Genomic DNA, 21,470 nt, shown 5'->3' with positions numbered 1-21,470 from the left:
AACAATCCACTAGATAAACCACCATGAGTACAGTAAGAAGTAAATTATGAGGAATCGCCCCTTGCAAGATGGGGGTGGGGGGGGGGGGGGGGGGGGGGGAGGGGGTCATAGTCAGCTTAGAGTTAGAATTCTAGTGCCAATCTAGAGACCTAGCTAATAGTCATTGTGAAAAGTGATTTAAATGGAGCTGAGCAAGTTTACTTAGTTCATAGACATTGTGCACTATTAGTTGGACTACTACAACAAAAGAGTGTCGTAAATAGTCGGAAGGTTGACTCAAATCATAGAAATTAATGATAAATCCCACCTATCTTATGCAACAACTTTTAGGAGTAGGCTTGACAACTTGGCTTCAAATGGCTTGGATTTTGGCTTGTCACATGTATGTGTGTGAGTGTATGCATGTGCACACATGTATATGTTTCAAAGCGTATTTATGACCAACCCCTAATGACTTCACAAGAACTTTATTGATGTTAGTGCTAGTACACCTTGTTCTAATATTGTACCCTCAAAGATAAGTTCTAATATTGTACTAGTACACCTTGTTAGTGCTAGTACACCTTGTTCTAATATTGTACCCTCAAAGATAAGTTCACCTTGTTCCAATGCTAGTATACATGGTTTCAATGATGCTAAGTCCTTATGCCCTCAAGGATAAGTTCATACCTCACTCAATTGTTCTTTTATGTGGTCAACTTACGAATAAATCCTCCCACGCGTTACATTTTATCCTCTTCAAATTGCAATAAGTTGGACTCTCATATGCATCAAAACCCTTTAAATCGGTTTTACTAGCAATTGATAAGACCCATACACTTATTCACACACTCATTTCTTACCAATATGAAATCCTTTTCTTGTAGCCACACTTTGACTGATTTCCAATTACTTAATGTACTTGATCTCACCAAATAGTATGTTGTTGTCATACATTTGCAATCCTTCAGTTACCTCTACATTGCCATGTGGTGACATTGTACTACACATTGCTTAGTTTTAAGCCAAGTGACTAAATGCTATTGTATAACATGCTTTCACATCCTTTAGATGGCCTCACAATATGTAGCATATATGATACAATATCTTATTATTCTCATTGGGGGGGGGGGGGAGGGATGGGGGTCCCTTAATGAGATGTGTACCTTTCACATGAGTTCAAAGAAGGGGCTTTAATATGTGATTCTTAAAAATATATAGTCATAGAAGGGGTTGATTTTAAGGATTTTGAAAAAATATTACAATTTTTTGAAAAAAATAAGTTTCTTTTATTGGTGAAATTTTATTAATAAAGAATTTTATAAGTTGGCCTTAAACACATGTAATATATAGGTTTTATACAAAAGCAAGACCCCATGACATGACCAGTCTACACACAACTTTAGTGTTATATGATCAATAATAGCTCAAATAGAGGATATCAATCTTGCAAATTACATGTACTTTAAATGTTAGATTCTATGAAAAAATAGACTTCGAAATTCAAAACATGTGTTGATAGTATGTTCCTTTGATGTATTAGGGTGCTTTTAACATGAGAGACCTTTTGGGTGCTTGATTAATTTCAATTATTGTAGGTTGTTGATACCCATCAACAAGTTGCCACCATGGTTCTCCATCCATCTCCATAAAAGCTTCTTTCATCATTTTTATTCTCACAGCTACACCCTAGAGAAACAGTAAAGAGCATAATGAGTCCATTTACTATTTTAATATAAAGAGCTAAAAAAGGGTACAACATTGAATATAGCCTATCTATTGATAAATCCCATTTAAGACATGCAATCACTATTGATTAAGAGCCGAAAAAGGATATGACAATGATAAATGGTTATCCCTCTAATGCCTTAAATGTATCTTCCATCACATATTTATTATCCTTGGTATATTTATCTAATCATATGGATATTATAGAAAATAGCTAAACCCTACCTCTGATGTACTTAGTAAACATTGCAAATATACAAGCATACTTATTTGCTTCATTGTAAGAGTGATATTTTGTAGTGTAGTAGAACCTAATTTCACTTGCCAAGCATATTAAGAGAAATCTTAGTATACTATAAGCGCAATCAATGGAAAGACTATTATACTATAAGCACATATGTTGCTTTTTAAAAAAAAAACTTTTAAACCTTAGAGTTTATGTCATTTACATTTGTTGATGACAAGGATATCCTTGACTATTTTCTAATGCTACACATGAGATTGCACATTACAACTCAAGGGGTGCACCTCCAAAAATGCAAGTATACCATATGTGATCAACAAAAGGGCTATTTTATTTCATAAGATATACAAGATTACATTTACAAAAGGGGAATTTGATTATAATTAAAAAAATAATGAGGAAAATAGGTTATTTTGTTACCTTATAACATGTAAGTAAAGGGTATTCTTCAATACCCTTTGAATGCAAGTGATATGGACCACTTCTTGTAGGTGCATCACCCAACATTGCACTAAGAATTAGCACAACCACTATTTAAAGAAATGAATTGATCATTTTCCACTACAAAATGAGCATTCATATTTAATTCATCTAAGTCCCTATATAGTAAGCCTTTGTTTTTTGACTATTAAAGCAAGTTCAATAGAGCAACCATGTCTATTAGGGACTTTCTATGTAATTTAACAACCCTTGGTGAAGAAAATCATTTGCAAATGCATCACTTATGAAATTATAGGGAGTAAATGATATAACTTATGTTTTGCATCAACAAACATGACATCTATAATCATAAGAGTAATTATTTTGACTGCATGGCATCATCATTGTGTATGACATTGCTTCTTCTATTTAGTTTTGATGCATTCGTAAGTGTGGATCTCATAATGTTTAGGAGTGAAGAGCACACCTAAATGCATAGCACGAACATCCTATACAATGTGTTGATTTTATTGCAAGTGGGGATTTGATAATAATTTGTATTGATTGTAGTTTCCAAAGTATATATTTTGATATTGATGTGATAGATGTATGGAAAACTAGGTAAGATGTGGTGTAGGAAATAACTAGTCTTTGATTATGCATAAGGGGGAATCTTTCAAGGTCTTACATGCCCTCAGCTAAGATTTTTATGCTAGTAAATTAATACTCCAAGGAGAAATGAATTGAGTAAACTAAACAATGATAAGATGGACAATGGTCTTTTGAATGTGAGAGGAAAAATCTAGTGTTACGTTTTATAGAGGCTTGAAGGAATTGAGTGAGGAATGGAAAGCTTCCTTTATGAGAGAGGAACATTTCATGGTTTCATTTCTACAAGTAGATCATCCATTTAGATATATAATTTTGAATTTTATGTTCCCATAAGAAAGATGAAAGTTTCTTTGAACTAAAGATAAGGTCAATTTTGCTATGGAGGGAGGTGTTGATGCTAGAAATGGCTCTTTTAAGACTTCCTTATTTCCCTATATATGGTAAGTTTTATACTTGGATGTTGTCATTTTGAGGTTGTATTATACATGAATGTTTGCACAGTGCTTCTTTTATGAGGCAGTGGATGATGCTAATTGAATAAATAGCTTTTTTGGGGGACTAAGTATGAGTTGTGGTGCATTGGTAGACGATGTTGATAGGATGAAGAGTCTCCCGATGGTTCTTGAAGTTGTTAGCACATTCAATGGCCTAAGGTGTGCAATGCTCCTAAACAATACTAGTGTTTTTGGATGTAACTGGATCAAATTGGGGGACTATAAGTGCTTAAATTTTTTTTGATATTTTAATTCATACCATTACATGAATCTTGGATTAGATAACTTCATGGGAAGTAGGTTCCTTTGAAGGAATATGAGTGCTACGTTGGATCATAACCTTTCTTTAGAAGTAGGTTCATTGAAAGAAATGTAAATGTTTTTTTGCATTCTATCTAAATGTTTTTTTTTTTCAAATGATGGTATCAGATGTCTTGATTTGAGTGCTGGTGGGTATTCTAAGACAGAGTCTTAATAGACCCTTTCATTGAATTTTTTCTTGAGCATTCAATCTCTTTATTAATTGCTTTTTATTTGATTCCATCTTCTAAGTATCATATGAAAATTCTTCAATTGATTTGAGATTATCATTTTCATTGAATTTTTCTATGGTTTGCAAATAAGGATTGGTTAGTGAAAAAGGTTGATCTCTAAGCTTGGCTTAACAATTTGGGCTACATGATTAAATCAAAAGGTTTGGATTGGAATGAAAGGAAATGAGCTGGATTATTTGAAGGTGTTAGAATATTTGCCATGGTTACAACTATTGGGCTAGAAAGAGATCGCTTTCTCTTCATGTTCAAAAAATTAGAGGATTAACTAAAATGTGTTTAAACATTTGTCCAAAAGAAGGACTAAATTTCTCAATCTTGTTGTATCTCTATCCATTTTGCAAAAGAGACATTATCAGTAGTAAAAGATGGACTCTCAAGTTGACAAGTTGATTGAAGATGTTGAAAATTTTGGTAAAGTAGGATTGAATAAATAGAGAGAAAAGTATTGAAATATTGGGATAATTTTTTTTGGAGGCAAGTTATTTCTTAAATTCTACCATGAACACTCATTAGGCCAGGTAGTGTATGATTTTTCTAAATTAATTGAAGGATAACATAGGCAATAAGAAACAATTGACTAACACAAATGGACTTTTTACTTTTTGAAGGGTTGAAGCAAAATGTGTAACTACTTATTTTAGAGGCTTCAAGAGGAGTAAATAAGGTAAGTTTTTCTTTTTTGGAAAAGAAAAAAAATGTGTGATTCTAGGCCATATCAAGATTCAAAAATTATATTTTCTCTCTTTTTCCTTATGCCAAAGATGTTGATATGGAAAAGGCTCATTGATATCTTTCATTCTTTGTGCTAACTAGTATGTTAAGATATAGAAATACTTTTTTGTTGTTTTTTCTTACAAGAGAGGCATTATTACAAGAAAGACTCTTTGAATCCTTTCTTCTTTACTTTAGAAAATAATAGGTCACCATCATTTTAGGCAACATTCCACATAGATATAGAATGCAATAGCCATAAAACAATAGCGTTAATCATGTTTACATAACTACATAGAACTTTTTGATAGATTCATTGGTCTATTAAGCTTTTTTTGGGGATGTATCATGTCTCTTGGGGGTTGATTGTATCTTGGGCATCATTAGGTTTGATCTCTAAAAGGAAAAAGTCACCAATCCTTGAAAGACATGGTATTAGGATGCCTTTTTGTTGCTTGATTCTTTGATAAAGCATAGTCTAACAAGGTTTTTATTTGCAAACAAGTTTGCTTAGTGAGAATAGAGCATTTCACACATGTATCATACCTAGATACTAGTTCTTGACCTTGAGGATGAAGCAAATTTGTATTTGTAAACAAAGTTTCTTGAATAAGAATAGAGGTTTTCATGCATGTGCCATGCCTAGATACTACTTGTTGACCTTAAGGATAAAGCAATAGTAGCACCAACTTACTAGAGATTTCAATTGCTTGGGAGGAATGAGTGCATAATGGACATTATCATTAGTGAAGGTTCAAATCATAATTTCCTTATTAATGATTCTTATACCCAGAGATTGGGTAACTTAAGATTGTGCCAACCAATGGTGATATCAACCCTTATGATGGTAAAGAATATTCAGAACGAGGGAAAAGAAAGATAATGATGACCATGGAAACAAAAATTGTACATGCACTCTTCTATAAACTATCTAACCATGAATTTATTGGGAAAAAGTACCACTCGGCTACATTTCAAGGCTTAAACCAATTTCCCTATGGGGGGCTATCGTGCAAAAGAGTATACTTGACACTCCGAGCCATAACTTGGATTATTAGGCTTTTAGTTAGGGCAACCACAATAAGGAGGATGTCCAAGATTAACTTCCTCGAGTACCATTTAACGAAGATTATTTTAACCTCCATGATGATAATCATCAAGGAGGAGAGTAAATAGAATGATTAATCTCTATAGAAGATGGAGCACTAACCTATGATTGTTGCCTAAGGACCTCCTGCACATAGGGGTGACTATGAAGCTAGCCTCATTACCTTCATTTGGACAAAGAGTCCCTTAGCAAGTGATGACATAATCAAAAGGAAAGAAATTGTGAAGCAAATAGTTGAAGAAGTAACAAAAAAAAATGTAGTTTCCCTTAAAGAATAAAGACAATATTGGTTGCTAGGTCAAACCCCAAAAATGAGATGCTACTAAAGCAGAAACCCATATATCAAGCTAATTCCTTACCTATGACACCCACTTTACAACAAATAAAGAAACCAAAGGCATAAACAATGACTGAGAGAAGGATCTACAAGAATCAACAAAGTGCTACAAATCAAGAATAACTTGACCAACTAGAGGATTCAAACAAGAAAAATGTATGAAACATTTGTTTCTTAGAATCCATACCCTTACTAGATTAATAAATCCAAATCTTGAAAATATATATATTTGTCATGGCTAAAGATATAGTTTAGTATAAAAGGAAAATAACAATCATATGCTTTAAATAATTTATTAACATGATTCATTGTGGGTATAATGAGACCATGACTAAGATAACATAGGTAATCTTGTCAATTAAGTGCAAGCAACATGAGCATATCTATTAAAGCACCTACAAGTACTTGAAGATTTTCTCAAGGACACGCTTGAAGGTTTTCTCAATGGATTGAGCTAATTTGATCCTTCGGAAAAAAGAGAGTATACAATTCAACTAAGGAAGGGATTAGTGAGATCTAGGAAAATGGAAACCTAAGTATCCATCCTTGGAAAAATGGTATACATATGGAATGGAGCTAGCACAAATAGAAGAGCTAAACACAATTTATGATATGATCTTATCTATATAGACCTAAATTAGGGTACATAAGAGCTAAAAGAGATCATAAGATTGTGAATGATATAGAGTATAGAAGAGTAATGAAAAAGATTTTAAGTTTTGATTCTATGTACATAGCCCCAAAAAGTTGTGTCAAGGAGAGGGCTGAGAGGTGAGAGAAAAAAGAGCAAAAGAGAGAGAGAAGAGGAGAGATATAGAGTGATGAGGAGAGATAAATACTAGAAAGATAGAAAAGAAGAGAGAGAAGCCATGAAAGCTAAGTGCCAACAAAAGTGAGATGAGAGACAATAATTACATATTGATAAAATATGCCAAAAATTACATGTCTCACATCTTTTATACCGATGTCAGTGTGACAAAGTATTATTAATCATCTCTCTCACTAACACATGTATTCCTAGCTTCTTACAATCCATTCCTGCCCAAAGATTTTTGTCCACAAAAACAAATTTACAATGGCAAAGAAGGATGGATGAAATAGAGTACTACTTTGATTTTAGCTTTACAAAATATGGGAAATGGATCAAGTAATAAATAGTTATTTACTAAAATGAAGACATAAAGGAAAGCCGCTTTCATATATATAATCTGGATGTCTTAAGAAGAAATTGGAGCCTTCAAATCTTTAAGAAATAGACTTTGTAAAGAATAGACAGCTTGTTGTTAAAAAAACAGGACGCGCGCAAGAAAACTCTCATAACTTTTGATAGAAGTATCCAAATAGGGTGTGCCACATATCAAAATGTAGCTATTGAAGAGTAATTTTGTCCCATATAGGTGGAAGAATTCTAAAAATTAAGCATAGTAAAATATATTCTAAAATAAACTACTGTCCAGACCTTGTTTAGAGTGCAATTGGCTCCCATGTGACTATGTCTCAATCGCCAATGCATCTTGTAGATAGAGAAACTCATTCAAAATGGAATCTAGCCTCCAAGAAGCTTCCTTAAGTGGTAAACCCTTCCACTTGATCAAATTCTCAATGGTAGAGTGAGAGAAAAGCTTCATTTCACACTGACCTATAACCTCCTCAAGAATGTAGTAAATAAGTCATTCTTCATCCATAGGAGATAGCTCATAAACTATTTTCACCTGGGTACTATAAAGGGTTTGAGCTTACTAGCATGAAATGCATTATTAATGTGGATGGAAGAGGAAAGTTCCAATCAATGTGTTAATTCTTCAATACACTTCAAGATCGTATAGGGCCCATAGAATGTATGAGCAAGTTTGTTGCTAGAGCCATCCTTTAGAGTAGAATATTGAGACTTGGGTACTTTCAAGAGAATTAATTCTTGCTCCTCGAAATCCAAGGATCACCTCGTCTCATCAACATATACCTTCATTTGATCTTGAGGTTTTCTAAGATTCATCTTACATTGTTGAATAAGGGCTTGCATTCTTTCCAATCCTTCCTTACCATGAGGGTTAATCTTCTCACTAAAAATATTTGTGGGTAAAGGCATCTTGTAGCCATCCATAGCCTCAAAGGGTGAAACTCCAATGCTAGCATGAGTGAAGTTATTATAGGTAAACTCAACAAAATGAAATCATGAATGCCACACATTGTGTACATCATGATAGAATGGCAAAGATAAGTCTCCAACCACTTATTAACCCTTTCTGGGCTGACCATCAATTTTTGGATAATAAGTTGTAGAAGGAGCCAATCTAGTACCCATGAAGCTAAATACCACCTACCAAAAGTTACTCATGAACTTGGTATCCCTATCATGCATAATCACATGTAGTAATCCATGTAATCTAAAGATATGCTCCATGAACTTACTAGCCACTTGTGAAGTAGTGAACTGAGCCTTGGTAGGAATGAAATGGGCTACCTTAGTGAGTCTATCCACTAACACATAAATGCTATTCCAACCTTTTTTGGTATAATAGGTAGACCATTAATGAAATCCATGGTAATATATGTCCGTTTTTCTTCTAGAATAGGCAATGGCTGCAACAAACCACCTAGCTTATGGGTGCTATCCTTACTCTGCTTGTTGTTGACAAGGCATACACTTAATGATATAGTCCTTAACATCTTTCCATAAACCTTTCTAGTGAAAGATCTTGGTAATTTTATCATAGGTCTTAAACACTCCAAAGTGTCTAGTTATGGGAGAAGAATGTAACTCCTCAATAATTTTCAGCCTAAAAGAAGAAGTAGAGGGAATAACAATCTTGCCATCATTAAGCCAAATGAGGCTATTTTTAAGCTGATAATATGAGAGGAGATTGAGCGAGTAAGGAAATACTTCAGGATCCTCTGATCACTTTGAACTCTAAACTGACTCCCATACAAATAATGGTACCATACCTTTATCATATGTAAAATAGTCAATATCTCATGGTCATATACATTCATATCCATCTCTTTATCTATAAGCTTGAGGCTTTCAAAGGAAATAACTCCATGCTCTTGTAGGAAAACAATCCTTATGCCATGACCACTTTCATCACACTCTATGGTAAACTCTCTAGGAAATCCAAGCATAGTAGAATAGGAGGAGAAGTAAGTGCATCATAAAATAAAGCTTCCTTCTTAAACTTGTTAGTCAAAGGAGCTACTACAGCTGTTGCAGAATTGGTTGAAGCTACTATCTACAAGTGCATCCCAAAAGAATGCTTCCCTCTTCAATCTATTAGTCTCAAAGGAGCTACTATAATCATATAATGCTTAATGAATCTATGATAGAATGAGGATAGGCCAAGAAACCCTCTAAGTGAAGTAGTGGTGATAGGTGTTGGGGCAATCTTTGACACTACACCTTCTTAGGATCAATAGGAATCCATGCTCATTGATAATATGACCCAACTACTCCACTTCAATCTACATGAAAGAGCACTTCTTCTCCTAAGCAAAGAATTTGTGATATCTCAACACATCAAAAACCTTCCTCATATTCTATAAATGGTCTTAATAGAGTCTTGTTATAAATCAATATGTCATTAAAGAATACTAAGACAAACTGAAAGAGAAAAAGCTACAAAATCTCATTCATCAAACTTTGCATAGTAGTTGGAACATTAGTAAGCTTGAATGGCATCAATGGGAAATGGAATAGCCCATGATCAATCCTAAAGGTAGTTTTAACTTCATCAACCTCTCTCATATGGATATGATCATATCTATAAATCTTGGTAAAGAATCTAGCCTCCTTGAGCTCATCAAAAAAATAATCAACTCTAGGAATTTGATACTTGTTCTTCACTATGACCTTGTTTAGATCCTTGTAATCAATGCCAATGTTGAAGAATCCATCTTTCTTTTTCACTAACAAGACCCCGGAGATGCATAAGGTGAAGAAACTAGGCTCAAGAAATCCCATCTATAAAAGCTCCTTAATTTTCTTGGCTACTTCCTTACGCTCACATTTTGACAATCTATAGGGTGGCTTATTGACTGGCTTTGAATAAGGCTCAAAATCAATAGGGTCATCCACTACTCTCTTAGGAAATAATGAAGTAGATACTTCAAACAAGTCCATGAACTCCTTAAGTAGATCTTTCAAAGCTGGATGCTTTGCTAAATTATTGGATTGATCTTCTACCTCTTTATGCAGGTGTAAAACAAAAATCTATGAGTGTGCTTTCTGTACTCTTCCTTGAGTTGTTTAATGGTAATAAGCTAAAAATTAGATTTACTTGGGATTCCCTATAGATGGATAGGCTACCCATCAATGGAAATCTCCATGTACAACTAGGAGAAATCCATAATAGCAATCTTCCCTAAAGTCATCAACCAATCACAACCAACCACAATATCTATGGGTCCCATTTTCAAACCAATTAAGTTCACTTGTACCTCATAACTTTGAGCTAACTATATGGGAGCCTGTGTGCACATTTGAGTGCTAATTTTCTCTTAGCCATTAGCTACTAGTACTCTTATGGGTTGTTATAAATCAATGGAAAAATACTGTAATTTGTCCACAATTGACTTATTCACAAAATTGTGTAATTTTCTATCAAGATAAACACATCCTTTCCATGAATGGTACCCAAGTTCATACAAAGTGTACTATGGCTATTTGAACCTATCCAAGTATCCATGGAAATAGAACAAAGGGTAGTGGCAGCAAGAGGTAAATCTGTCCCACCAGTGTCAAATGAAAATCCATCCGCAACCTATACGAATGATTGGGATCAGGATCCTCATCATGCTCTTCAAATTCAGCTTGTGCACTCATTATTGGTTCATGAATAACCTCATCATCCAAATCCTCAACTACTATCATATTGTAATTCTTAGCCTTGGCATTCTTGAAAGTGCACTTGGATGCATGATCAATGGTATGATTTTCACCAAATTTGAAGTATAGAACCTATTCTTTTCTTTCCTTGAAAAGATCCATAGGTATGAACTTGCCATTGTTTACAAAATTATTTTGGGGTCTATTGTCACCTTGCCTAGGCTGCACTTTATGGCTAATTGATGGCTTTGAAGCACTTTGATGTCTTGAAGCATTTAAAGTAGGGTATGTAGGGACTTTGGGACTACCAAATGAAGTATTGGAACCTCCATAATTGCCACAAAACTACCCTATTTAGCAACAATCCTTTGCTATCTAAAAGAAGCCTATATAATAATGTCTTTCTTGTACTTACGAGCATACCTCTCTGCTAGCTCATTGGCATGGAACAATGTGGTGGGTTTCTAGGCCATAACATCAAATGAAAATTTTGGCTCCAAAACATAGATATACTTATGAAACCTTGTATCATCACTCACACTCTCTACATACATGGTAAGATTCAAAAAATTGATTTGTATACTCTCTCACTGATAGGCTTCTAAGGTCCAACTGATACCATCTTCTTGCAAACTTTTCTTTCTCAATGGGAGATACAAACACCTAAGCTATCTTAGCTTTGAATTCCTCCCAACTATCAATCTACTGATTTTCCCTCTTGATATATCTCCACCATGTATGAGTAAAACCCTCAAGGTGAAGAGTAGCAAAGTGAATCTTTTTGTCATGTGACCTAGGGAAAATATCAAATTAGGACTCTAAGTTTGAAGTCCACTCCTCCAAATTAGTTGAGTGATCACTATATTTGGTTAATAAAATCTTATCAAGGAGTTCCCTCTCAGTAAAGCATTTCTGTCCATTGGTTACTTGGGGTTACATGTCCATGTAATTGCCATTGGGATTTGAAAGATGAGAAGCACTCCTATGCTAGTTGTTTTGAAACCTGCTTGGAGGAATAGGTGGTTGGCTTCTAGTGGTTGGAGAAGGATTTGACCCATGAATGCTCAAAATACCATTTTGGAACAAGATTGGTTTCAAGATTGAAGATGTTTCGCATATTTTAGCATATTGAGCCACTTGAAGCTCATATTGGAGATATATTTTGGGACTTTTGTTCAAGAAGCTTGAATCTTCAACGTGGAAGTGTTCAAGCAAGCTTGAGGCATTGAATCTTCACAAATTTAATATTCTTCAACCATATATGGACTGATCTTTTGGATTCTTGGAGTTTCATGATGGATTACGGAAGTTTTTTCAACTATTGGACGAAAGCTTGAATCAATCATATTCTTCAAGCTTGATCAATATATTTTACTTGCTTAATCTCTGAAACCTCTCAATATTCACTTGTTTTTTAAGCTTTTTTGCTTGTTGATGGGAGATTATTGATCAATTAATTGTTTGAATTGATCAATAGGTCATAGATTAATATTCTTCTCATTGATTAGAGCCATTTTCATTGAAATTCAACATTCATTTCAATCCTATTTCATCATGGATGCCATTTACATTATCTTGATGCATAGCCTTGATTTGGTTTTATGATTTTCATTACCCAAGAATGAAATATTGTGAAGGGTAAGTACTAGCAATCAGTGAGTCACTGAATTGCATTGGTAAGAAACACCTATTTCTTCATTCCAATCTTTCATTCATTAACCATGCATATCATATTGAAGGCTGAAAGAAAATTTTTTTAATGCATTTCATCCCTAATTAATTAATTAGAATGCTCCTACCATGTTGATATTTCTACCAAAAAAAAAGGTGGATGCTCGAGGAGATAGTGGAACAATAGAGAGGTAACCCTCCCCCACTATTAAAGATCTTGAAAGGATGCAACAACGGACCCAGGGGGAACTTTTCCCACTGCCCGGTGATTCAAAGTCCATGTGGGGAGCCTATCATGTAGTTATATCCCTCACCATAGGTACTGTGAGTGTGGAATCATTGAAGATCTAAATACTTTAGCTAGATCGCATTGATTGGGATTCCATTAATAAGTTATATGGATTATACAGTTTATTTTAGGTCTACTATAGGAGGAATTTCAATCATTGTACCACTTAGAGCACGAGATAGGTGTATTGAGGGAAATAGGGCATTTGGGACTTCATTTGGATGAATTTTGAGTCATCTACATGTGCTACAAGTCATTTTATATTGGTTATAGGTTTCACATAGAATATTGTACTCAAACAGTGAATTGAGACCACTTTTGGAAGGCTTTTTACTTGGTTACAAGTGTTACAAAGTAATTCAAAGAATTTCAAGACCTCTACAGGGTATTGTAGGTTGTATTCAGTTCCTACATGTTATACATAGGGTATCATAGGATCGAAAGACCTTATCTTGGACTTAGGGAAACTATTCTGGATGTTAGTAAAAGAATATTCCCAAAACATTGCTTTTACATGGTGCAAAACTATTCTAGATAGTGTCAAAAGAACTTGTTTTGATTATAAAACTTGAGTATTATAGCTCATCCTAAAGAGTTATTTGTGGGCTTATTTTTCTATAAAAATTTTCTTGATTCCAATATTGGAGTCAAAATCTATAGCCATTTCTATATCAAGGAGTCTACTAGGCTGCATTATACTAGTGAGCAAAAATGGCTAGAAACAAGGAAAATAACAAGCCTAATGATGATGTTCAGCAACAAATATGGGAAGAACCTAAGGCAATACCTAAGTCACCTCACGATGATGAATATTTGCAAGAATATGGTGAATGTAGTACTCTTAATGCCACTCTTTATAACCATGAGACACATGGATTTGGTTTCTAAATTGGATCAAGTGGTTAAACCATTGGTTCAATTCAATATGAAAACTAAGTTATGGAGCACATGGCCCAATGTACCAAGGGTTCCTTGGAGAAGTTTACTTCTTCTACTAGAGATTCTTTAGGAAAACTTAGAATTTAGATCTCTATGCTTGTGGCAACACAAATGGAAGACAAAGAGAGTAGAGATAAACAGTCCTTTCAGCCATTAAACATGAATCATCAACCAGGTATGATTGGGAAGAAAGGGATACCACAGAGCATTTATGAGATTGGAGAAGCCTTGAAGGTTGAGAAGAGAAAAACATTGAATAAATTTAAGCTTCCAAGTCTATGGCTATGGTGGCCCTACTGCGTATTAGGATTTTTAGCCAAGAGAACTTAAGTTCAAAGATTAAGAAGTGTGTATCCCTATTGAGAATGAAGTATGAAACTTGTCCAAGTAGTAGGCAAGCAATATGAAAGAGATGAATCACTCCATTAGCTAGAGAATATGAGCAGAGAATTCAACACAAATCACAACACAAATATTTTGTGCTAATCTACTTATCACTAAAGGTCATGCCCAACATTTGTAATGATCATGATCAGTAGAAGAATCTAGGGAATCGATGCCCCATGCTCACGAAGAATGATAAGATCATTGAGAAGCAATATATGACATTTCTTAGTAGCCACCATGAAATCTTCAACCAAAAGCTTGAAAGAGAGAAGAAAGAGAAAGCATTCCTAAAAAGTAACTAGACTTCTAATCAAGACGATTTCTATTCTCCTTGTCTTTAACCATTTTACCCCCAAAATAGCCTGTTATGGATACACGACCTATTATGGATCACTACACTTGTCGATTTTCCTAGGCTAATACCTTGGCCTTGAGTAACCGGGAAGTAATAAGATTGGGAAAGAAATCCAAGAAAGGATTATACCAAATGGATCAAAGACCAATGCTCTTATACCACTTTTCAAGGAGAGGGCTAAGAGGTGAGAGAAAGAAGAGAGAGAAAAAAGGAGAGTGATAGAGCGACAAGGAGAGAGAAAGACTAGAAAGATAGAAAAGAAGAGAGAGAAGCCATGAAAGTTGAGTGCTAGTAGGTGAGATGAGAGACATTAATTGTATATTGATAAAAGATTCTAAAAATTACATGTCTCACACCTTCTATATCTATGTCACTATGGCAAGGTATTATTAATAACTCTCTCTCACTAACACATGTATTCCTAGCTTCTAATAAGTTGGTAAATGATATGATGTGATGAGATTGTGAGGATTTTTTGTATGGTTCTAAATTGTACTAAGGATGGAATGGTGTCATACAAAATAGTTACTGTGAGTGATGAAATGAATATGTTTGTGCCTTCTAGCATGAGAAATTTGGATGGCCTCAGTAAGAATTAGGTAATTAGGTTTCTGTTTATGTTTTGATAAGAGAGATTTTAGGGATTCTCCAAATATTTGTGGGATTTTTATTAGATTTTTGGATACATATAGAAGGAATTTCAATGAATTTTCTGATTGCAAGTTATAGGTTCGGTACAAATATTGGAGCCTTTATATTCTAGCAAGGAAAGCATGTGAATCATCACTTTTTTTTTAAATGATAGCATGGAATGTCAAAGACCATGCCTGGTGGTTACTTGGGGACATGTGTGCCTTGAGTATCTTACATCATTGACCATGATGATCCCAAGGGGTTAGACATGGATGAAGAGGTGACACTTAACATTGACATGTGTACAATGAAGATAAAATTATTTAGGATGTGTTGTGATCTATGAAGATAAAATTGTGTTGACATCCATTAACATGAAAATGATAGTAGAGGCATTTTACATACATGGTTAACAACTTGAGAGGTTGATAGGGTTTCAGCCTTTGAGTCTCAACAATAGTGACTTGATTAGGGCATTGACTTACATGGATGAGTTGATGGCATGAAGGTTCAGAAAATGCATGTGCCATGTGGCACTAACACAACACCTACAGAAAATGTGGAAAGCACCGAGTAGGAGAGTGCAAGCCTCCAATGATATTAACATTGAACGGACACATGATAATGATGGCTATAATGGCTCAAAAGGTGATGAATACAATAAGGAACTTATTAGAAAAAAAATTGGACAAAAAAAATATGGTGGTTAGCATAAATCCGAAAGAATGCATCCTAACAAAAGTGCAGAGCCTAAAAGCATGGAATTTCATCATCTTTGATATCATGAAAATGCTCTTTCCAGAGAGTGGTGATCAATTAGAAAGCTCTTTGACCATATTGAAAAGATATGAAAGTATATAGTTCTATGCTAACAAAGTGAGTCTCATGGATATATATAAAAAGGCCCATCATAGGATGTAGAGGGTATCATGGTGAATGGATCAGTGATGAAAAAGAAAGTGAACCCAAGGTGTATTTACTTCGAGTTCATGGTGAAAAGAGTTTGAGAGTGAACCCAAGTTGGTGATAGTTTTGAGTTGGTGTACCATCATTGAGGATGTAGAGGAGATGATGGTGCATGGATCATTGATGATGAAGAAAGTGAAGGCAAGGTGATATTCAGTCCGAGTTTGTGGTGGAGAGAGTTTGAGAGTTGAAGCCAAGTTGATGACAATGTTGAGTTGTTTATGAAGATGTGGAGTTTGAGAAGGCCAAACTTGTTTGTGTTGAATGCTCTATGACTCTAAGAATTTTTGTGCACGTGTGGGGGAAGCTCATGGAGTCAATCCCTTGTAGGTTGGAAGTATCCTAAAGTTGAGATAAGGTTGTTCTAGGGTTTCTATTTACACACTTTTCTTGGAGTTGCAAAGGATTATGGTGCTAATGCTCTTACTATGAAAGCCTTGGGTTGAGAGTCTCATTTCTTAGATAAAGACTACAAGTATGAAGGTGCTATTATGTCAAATGTGGCAAGTTTCTTTATATTCATTGTTCTGAAGAGAATGCTTGCCAAAGACTTTTCATTCTGAAGTGATAGACAATGTCAAATGCATGAAAGAGTAAATTGTAACATGGACATGACCTTCCATTTTTTAGTAATCATGGCCATAAATTTTGTGATTGTGTATCCAACATTGAGCTACAAAATGTATGTATGTGGTTTCTACATATGACCATGAATTTTTGCTTCACAATTCTTTTGGCTTGAGATCTCATACATGTGGTGGATTCAGTAAATTTGGAGTCTTCGCTTTCTTTTTGGGTCTTTGGTGGTGTCCTATATATATATTATTTTTAGCCTTAAAAAAAGGTGCATATCCATACTGAGCAACCATCCAAGAAAATTAGACAAAATTTTGGAGCTTGAATACAACCCCTAGTAATGCACATAAAGAAGAAGATGAAGTGTCTTTGTAAATAAAATAACACCCCCACAAATCAGAAAATTATGCACCACAAGACTGCATGAGAATGAAAAGAAAAAAATGTAGAATAACATTTATGGGTAACAAAATAGTAACTGCAAACTTATTTAACTAAATTCTATACACTTACATTTCCATCTATGACTAAATATGACAAGACAAGTGACAAATTTATAAGAGAAAAACTCTTCAAAGAGACCTATAGAAAAATTAATAAAAGTGCCTCTTGATTTCTTCAAGCTATGTTCACAACTAAGAGGGAGGAAATGCCCCACCCATTGCTCCCCTTAAGATGAAGTGGTGAAGTCCCATCCTAAATATCAACATTTCAATTTTTCAAATCCTTCAAGAAAATAGTACATTTGCATGATTACCTCACTCAATGCTCAAGAAGAGTCATTTAATCCTTTTGTAACCTCAATTAACTCAAATATCTTCATTGAAAACATTCATAGTGAGCTTGCCTCTTTTATAACAACAATACTATCATATAATCTTTTCAATCCAAGTCATTGTGATCTCATCCCTCACCTCTTGTAAACACTCATATACATGTAATTCTGTTGGAGATTAAGATTTATAAGTACTTCAATTCTCATGCGAGAGAGAAAAAATCTTAATGTAAAGATCTTATGTGGTACTTAAAAAATAAAATACAATAATATTTGTAAAGATTTAAAAAATATACATACATTTACAATGGAACCAGACCTAGATGTCCTCAAATTAGAGATTTTGAGGGTTTCTAGTTAGTAAGCTCCAACTCTAAACACCCCGCCCCTTTCTCTAACACCACACAACACTCAAGACACATCAAGATCATGGCATACCTAGGAAGAGCTTGTTTGCATCTAGGGTTAGATGTTTCCCCTTGAGTTAGTAACACATTTCTTTTCCAACAATACAATTTACCTACCCTAGTTTGGTTGCTATTTATCCAAATATTTTAAGGCATGAGATGCTGTCTCCAACTTAACTACTAGGAAGGATCTAGATGACATTAAAAATCCTTTGTTAAGGCTTATAATGACCCACACAATCTACATTTTGGGCCCTTCCTCCAATACTATGCATTATCCACAAATGTATGAAGGCCAACACCAAGGTCAATGAACTCCATGTTCCTTTGATCGATTTCCTTCTACAACTACTATGTCTTCTTCACCACCTCACATAATTTTTCTTAATGTGTAGTTGCCTTAGAGATCTCCTTGAGTTCCCTTCCACTTCACAAAGTAACAACTTACTCTCCTCTCGAACTACATTATAGAGTCTTCCTTCACATGCATCTTCATCTTCATCTCCATGCCAAATTCTCCTTCCACACCTCCTTAGGAGATCTCATAGCCTTATATAGGCTTTTGGAAACATGATTTTCTTGTAGAAGAAATATTAAAGCTTTCTTTTCTTTTCATGGAGCACCTTCTCTAAATAGTGTGCTCAATTTTAAATTAATAAATGGCTTCATTATCCTCTTTTTTTAAAGGCATGATTTTAACTATTAAAAATTTCCATTTTAGTCTGCATTGTTGGTTAGTTTAATATAGTTTGAAAGGTTCCCTCAATGAATCTTGAGTTCATTGAAGAGATTATATGAGTTTTCCATAGGGTCAATGTCTTTCTAAAGATGTATTCATAACCTTTAATATTCGATTTTAAACACTAATACCATTAATTCATCATTCATGGAAAACTCTCTTATAATAAGGAACATCAAGAAACCTAATTGCTAAAACTTTCTAGATCCTTGTTGTCTTTTGGCATAATACTAATTCCAATGGCCTCCCTAATGGCTTGCATAGTACTATCATCACACTTCTTTGTCATCTCTTTTATTGATCAAGTAGGACATTGCACATCCCCAATTACTAGTGCTTCTCCATCAAACCTTACAACTCAACTCCAAGTATTCCACATCTAGAGTGCATGCTACTCCATGCTATATTTGACAAAGAGAGCCAAGATATTGACACTCATCTAGGAGAGGAAAAATATGTTTACAACTTTTCAAAGTTTCCAAAAATGACAATTGCTAAAAGTAGCAAGTGTTAAAAATAGTAGCTTATCGCAAAATACAAAAATAAGTAGAAAAGACCAAGGCAAGGTAAATGAATTCTTGAAATGATTATTTTTAAAAAAAATTCAAGCTTCAGTGGAAGTCTTAAATAGAGATCGATAATTAATTTTATTTTTTTGTGTTTGTGAGATTTAGTGGTAGTTCTAAAAAATCTAGTGACAAATAAAGAACACCTACTATAAAATTAGAGCATCATGATCACTTCCATGAAATTTGTATTAATCGATTGGTAAAATATTTAAACTCTACGTAACCTCAATGAATGTACGAGTATGATTGTAAGTAGCAAGATAAGCATGTACACAAAGTCTACTTTTTGTGAGCAAGAACAAAGACCTATGAGGAGCAAGTATCATTATAAGTAGTAAGATAAACCTATATACAAAATCTATTTTTTGTGAGCAAGAGAAAAGACCTATGAGTATTATAATGCACAAAGACATGGAAAAAAATTTATCCAATCACACCCACATAATCTCATTCTCGGATTTGCAAACTTTGGAGAGATCTTCTTCCCTAATCTTTCTTCCAACCTTCATAGAGAGAGAGAGAGAGAGAGAGAGAGGATTGATTTGTGTGTGTGTGCATGTGCGTGTGCATGTGCATGTGTGTGTGTGTGTGTGTGTGTGTGTGTGTGTGTGTGTGTGTGTGTGTGTGTGTGTGTGTGTGTGTGTGTGTGTGTGTGTGTGTGTGTGTGTGTGTGTGTGTGTGTGTGTGTGTGTGTGTGTGTGTGTGTGTGTGTGTGTGTGTGTGTGTGTGTGTGTGTGTGTGTGTGTGTGTGTGTGTGTGTGTGTGTGTGTGTGTGTGTGTGTGTGTGTGTGTGTGTGTGTGTGTGTGTGTGTGTGTGTGTGTGTGTGTGTGTGTGTCTTTGTGTTTGTGTGTATACCCATAAGGTAGACAGTATGGGAGAGTGTTTATTTGTGTATGTGCATGTGTGTTTGTGTTTGGGTGTGTGCGCATGAGGTAGAGAGTATGGGAGAGTGAGAATGATTGGGAGATAAATCCACCACCATCATCCTTTCTTCTTCTTCTTTTCTTCTTTCACTAATAGATACTAGAAGGATAGACTAAGGATGATGAGTGGAAGTAGAATCATTTTCCATTATTTGTGTACTCAAGATCATCAAACCATTGTATTTTTTCTTATAAGTTTAGACTACAACATGTGATCTTGAGATAATATTAAGTTCTTTTATTTTTGTTTGAATTTTCTTTGATTCCATATAATGCTTTTGAGATAAGAGTAAAGAGATTAGAGATCATTCAAAGTTGGAGAATGATCCATCTATTTGAGTAGCAAATCAATAATTTGAGAGTGGAGAATGCATGAAAGAATATGAATCTATCACATCCTTATTATTAAGCTAGAGTTAGGTATAAGATAGAGAAATTGATTGATAATCAAGTTGGTAATGTGTATGAGCATAGTAGATGGGTTGACATTGATGGAGGTTGCTAATGGGACATGTAACAAAGGTTAGTCAAAACATTTGTGCACATCTACTTCATGAGCAAGGTAAAATTTTTCTCTTCACTCACCCATGCCATGATGCAAGAAAATTCTAATTTCATGTGATCTTCTAACAAGGGGATATGATTTCACCCTCTACATATGAATCCAAGTGTCATTTGAAACACTTAAATAAACAATTTCTGTATCTTTTGACCATGAAAAGTTTAAACTTACCTATAAACTATATTTGGGTACTCACCTTTCATCTTAGAAAATTAATGTGATATTCACTCTTGTGGGTCCAATTGTTCTAAAAGAGATTATTATTATCATTAGGCATGAATACTAAAAATGAAATATTGCTAGTAGATATCTCTTCTAGGAATGAGTTGTAACATCATCTCTTGATAGTTGCTAGAATTTTGCTCTTCATCAAGAGCATAAATATTCACATGCTAAGAAGAATGGGAAGCTATACCCTAGTAAACCATTTACATATTGGGAACACTTTTGGGGCTCATGGGAGGAGAAATCTATTGACATTCATGCATAAGAGTTCGATGTTAATCCTTATAGCATTTCATGCTATTGTTTTTTATCATCGAGATATGAAGTATATATTTCTAGCAATGATTCCCTACACTTTGGGCCTTGTGGTAACAACTTGATTATCATAATGGACAAAACAAAGATATTGGGATTCTAAATATGTATGGACATACCATCTATGGAAGT

General features: G+C 34.5%; 1 protein-coding gene across 4 annotated transcripts in view; it reads right to left on the bottom strand.

The window, feature by feature from the left end:
• Positions 1–1,291: 1,291 nt before the first annotated feature.
• Positions 1,292–21,470, bottom strand: part of LOC148040749 (diacylglycerol kinase 3-like) — a 111,185-nt gene continuing 91,006 nt past the window's right edge. The window contains exons 12-13 of one of the 4 annotated variants that reach the window (XR_015687665.1): positions 2,372–2,462; positions 1,534–1,668 (exon numbers count right to left, since the gene is read on the bottom strand). Coding sequence is in view for 3 of the 4 variants with exons in the window: in XM_087661499.1 (XP_087517625.1) it covers positions 1,519–1,668 (150 nt within the window). In the remaining variant the exon portion in view is untranslated. Of the gene's footprint in view, positions 1,669–2,371; positions 2,463–5,952; positions 5,977–17,425; positions 17,519–21,470 lie in introns of those variants that run through there. The other 3 variants (XM_087661507.1, XM_087661499.1, XM_087661503.1) reach the window with 3 other exon arrangements.

Source organism: Lygodium microphyllum, chromosome 2 (assembly GCF_053477565.2).
Source record: "Lygodium microphyllum isolate KBCC chromosome 2, Lygodium_microphyllum_v1.1.10, whole genome shotgun sequence".
Classification (NCBI taxonomy): Eukaryota; Viridiplantae; Streptophyta; class Polypodiopsida; order Schizaeales; family Lygodiaceae; genus Lygodium; species Lygodium microphyllum.
Note: the sequence above shows the minus strand (reverse complement) of the source record. Positions and strands in the feature narration are given on the sequence as shown.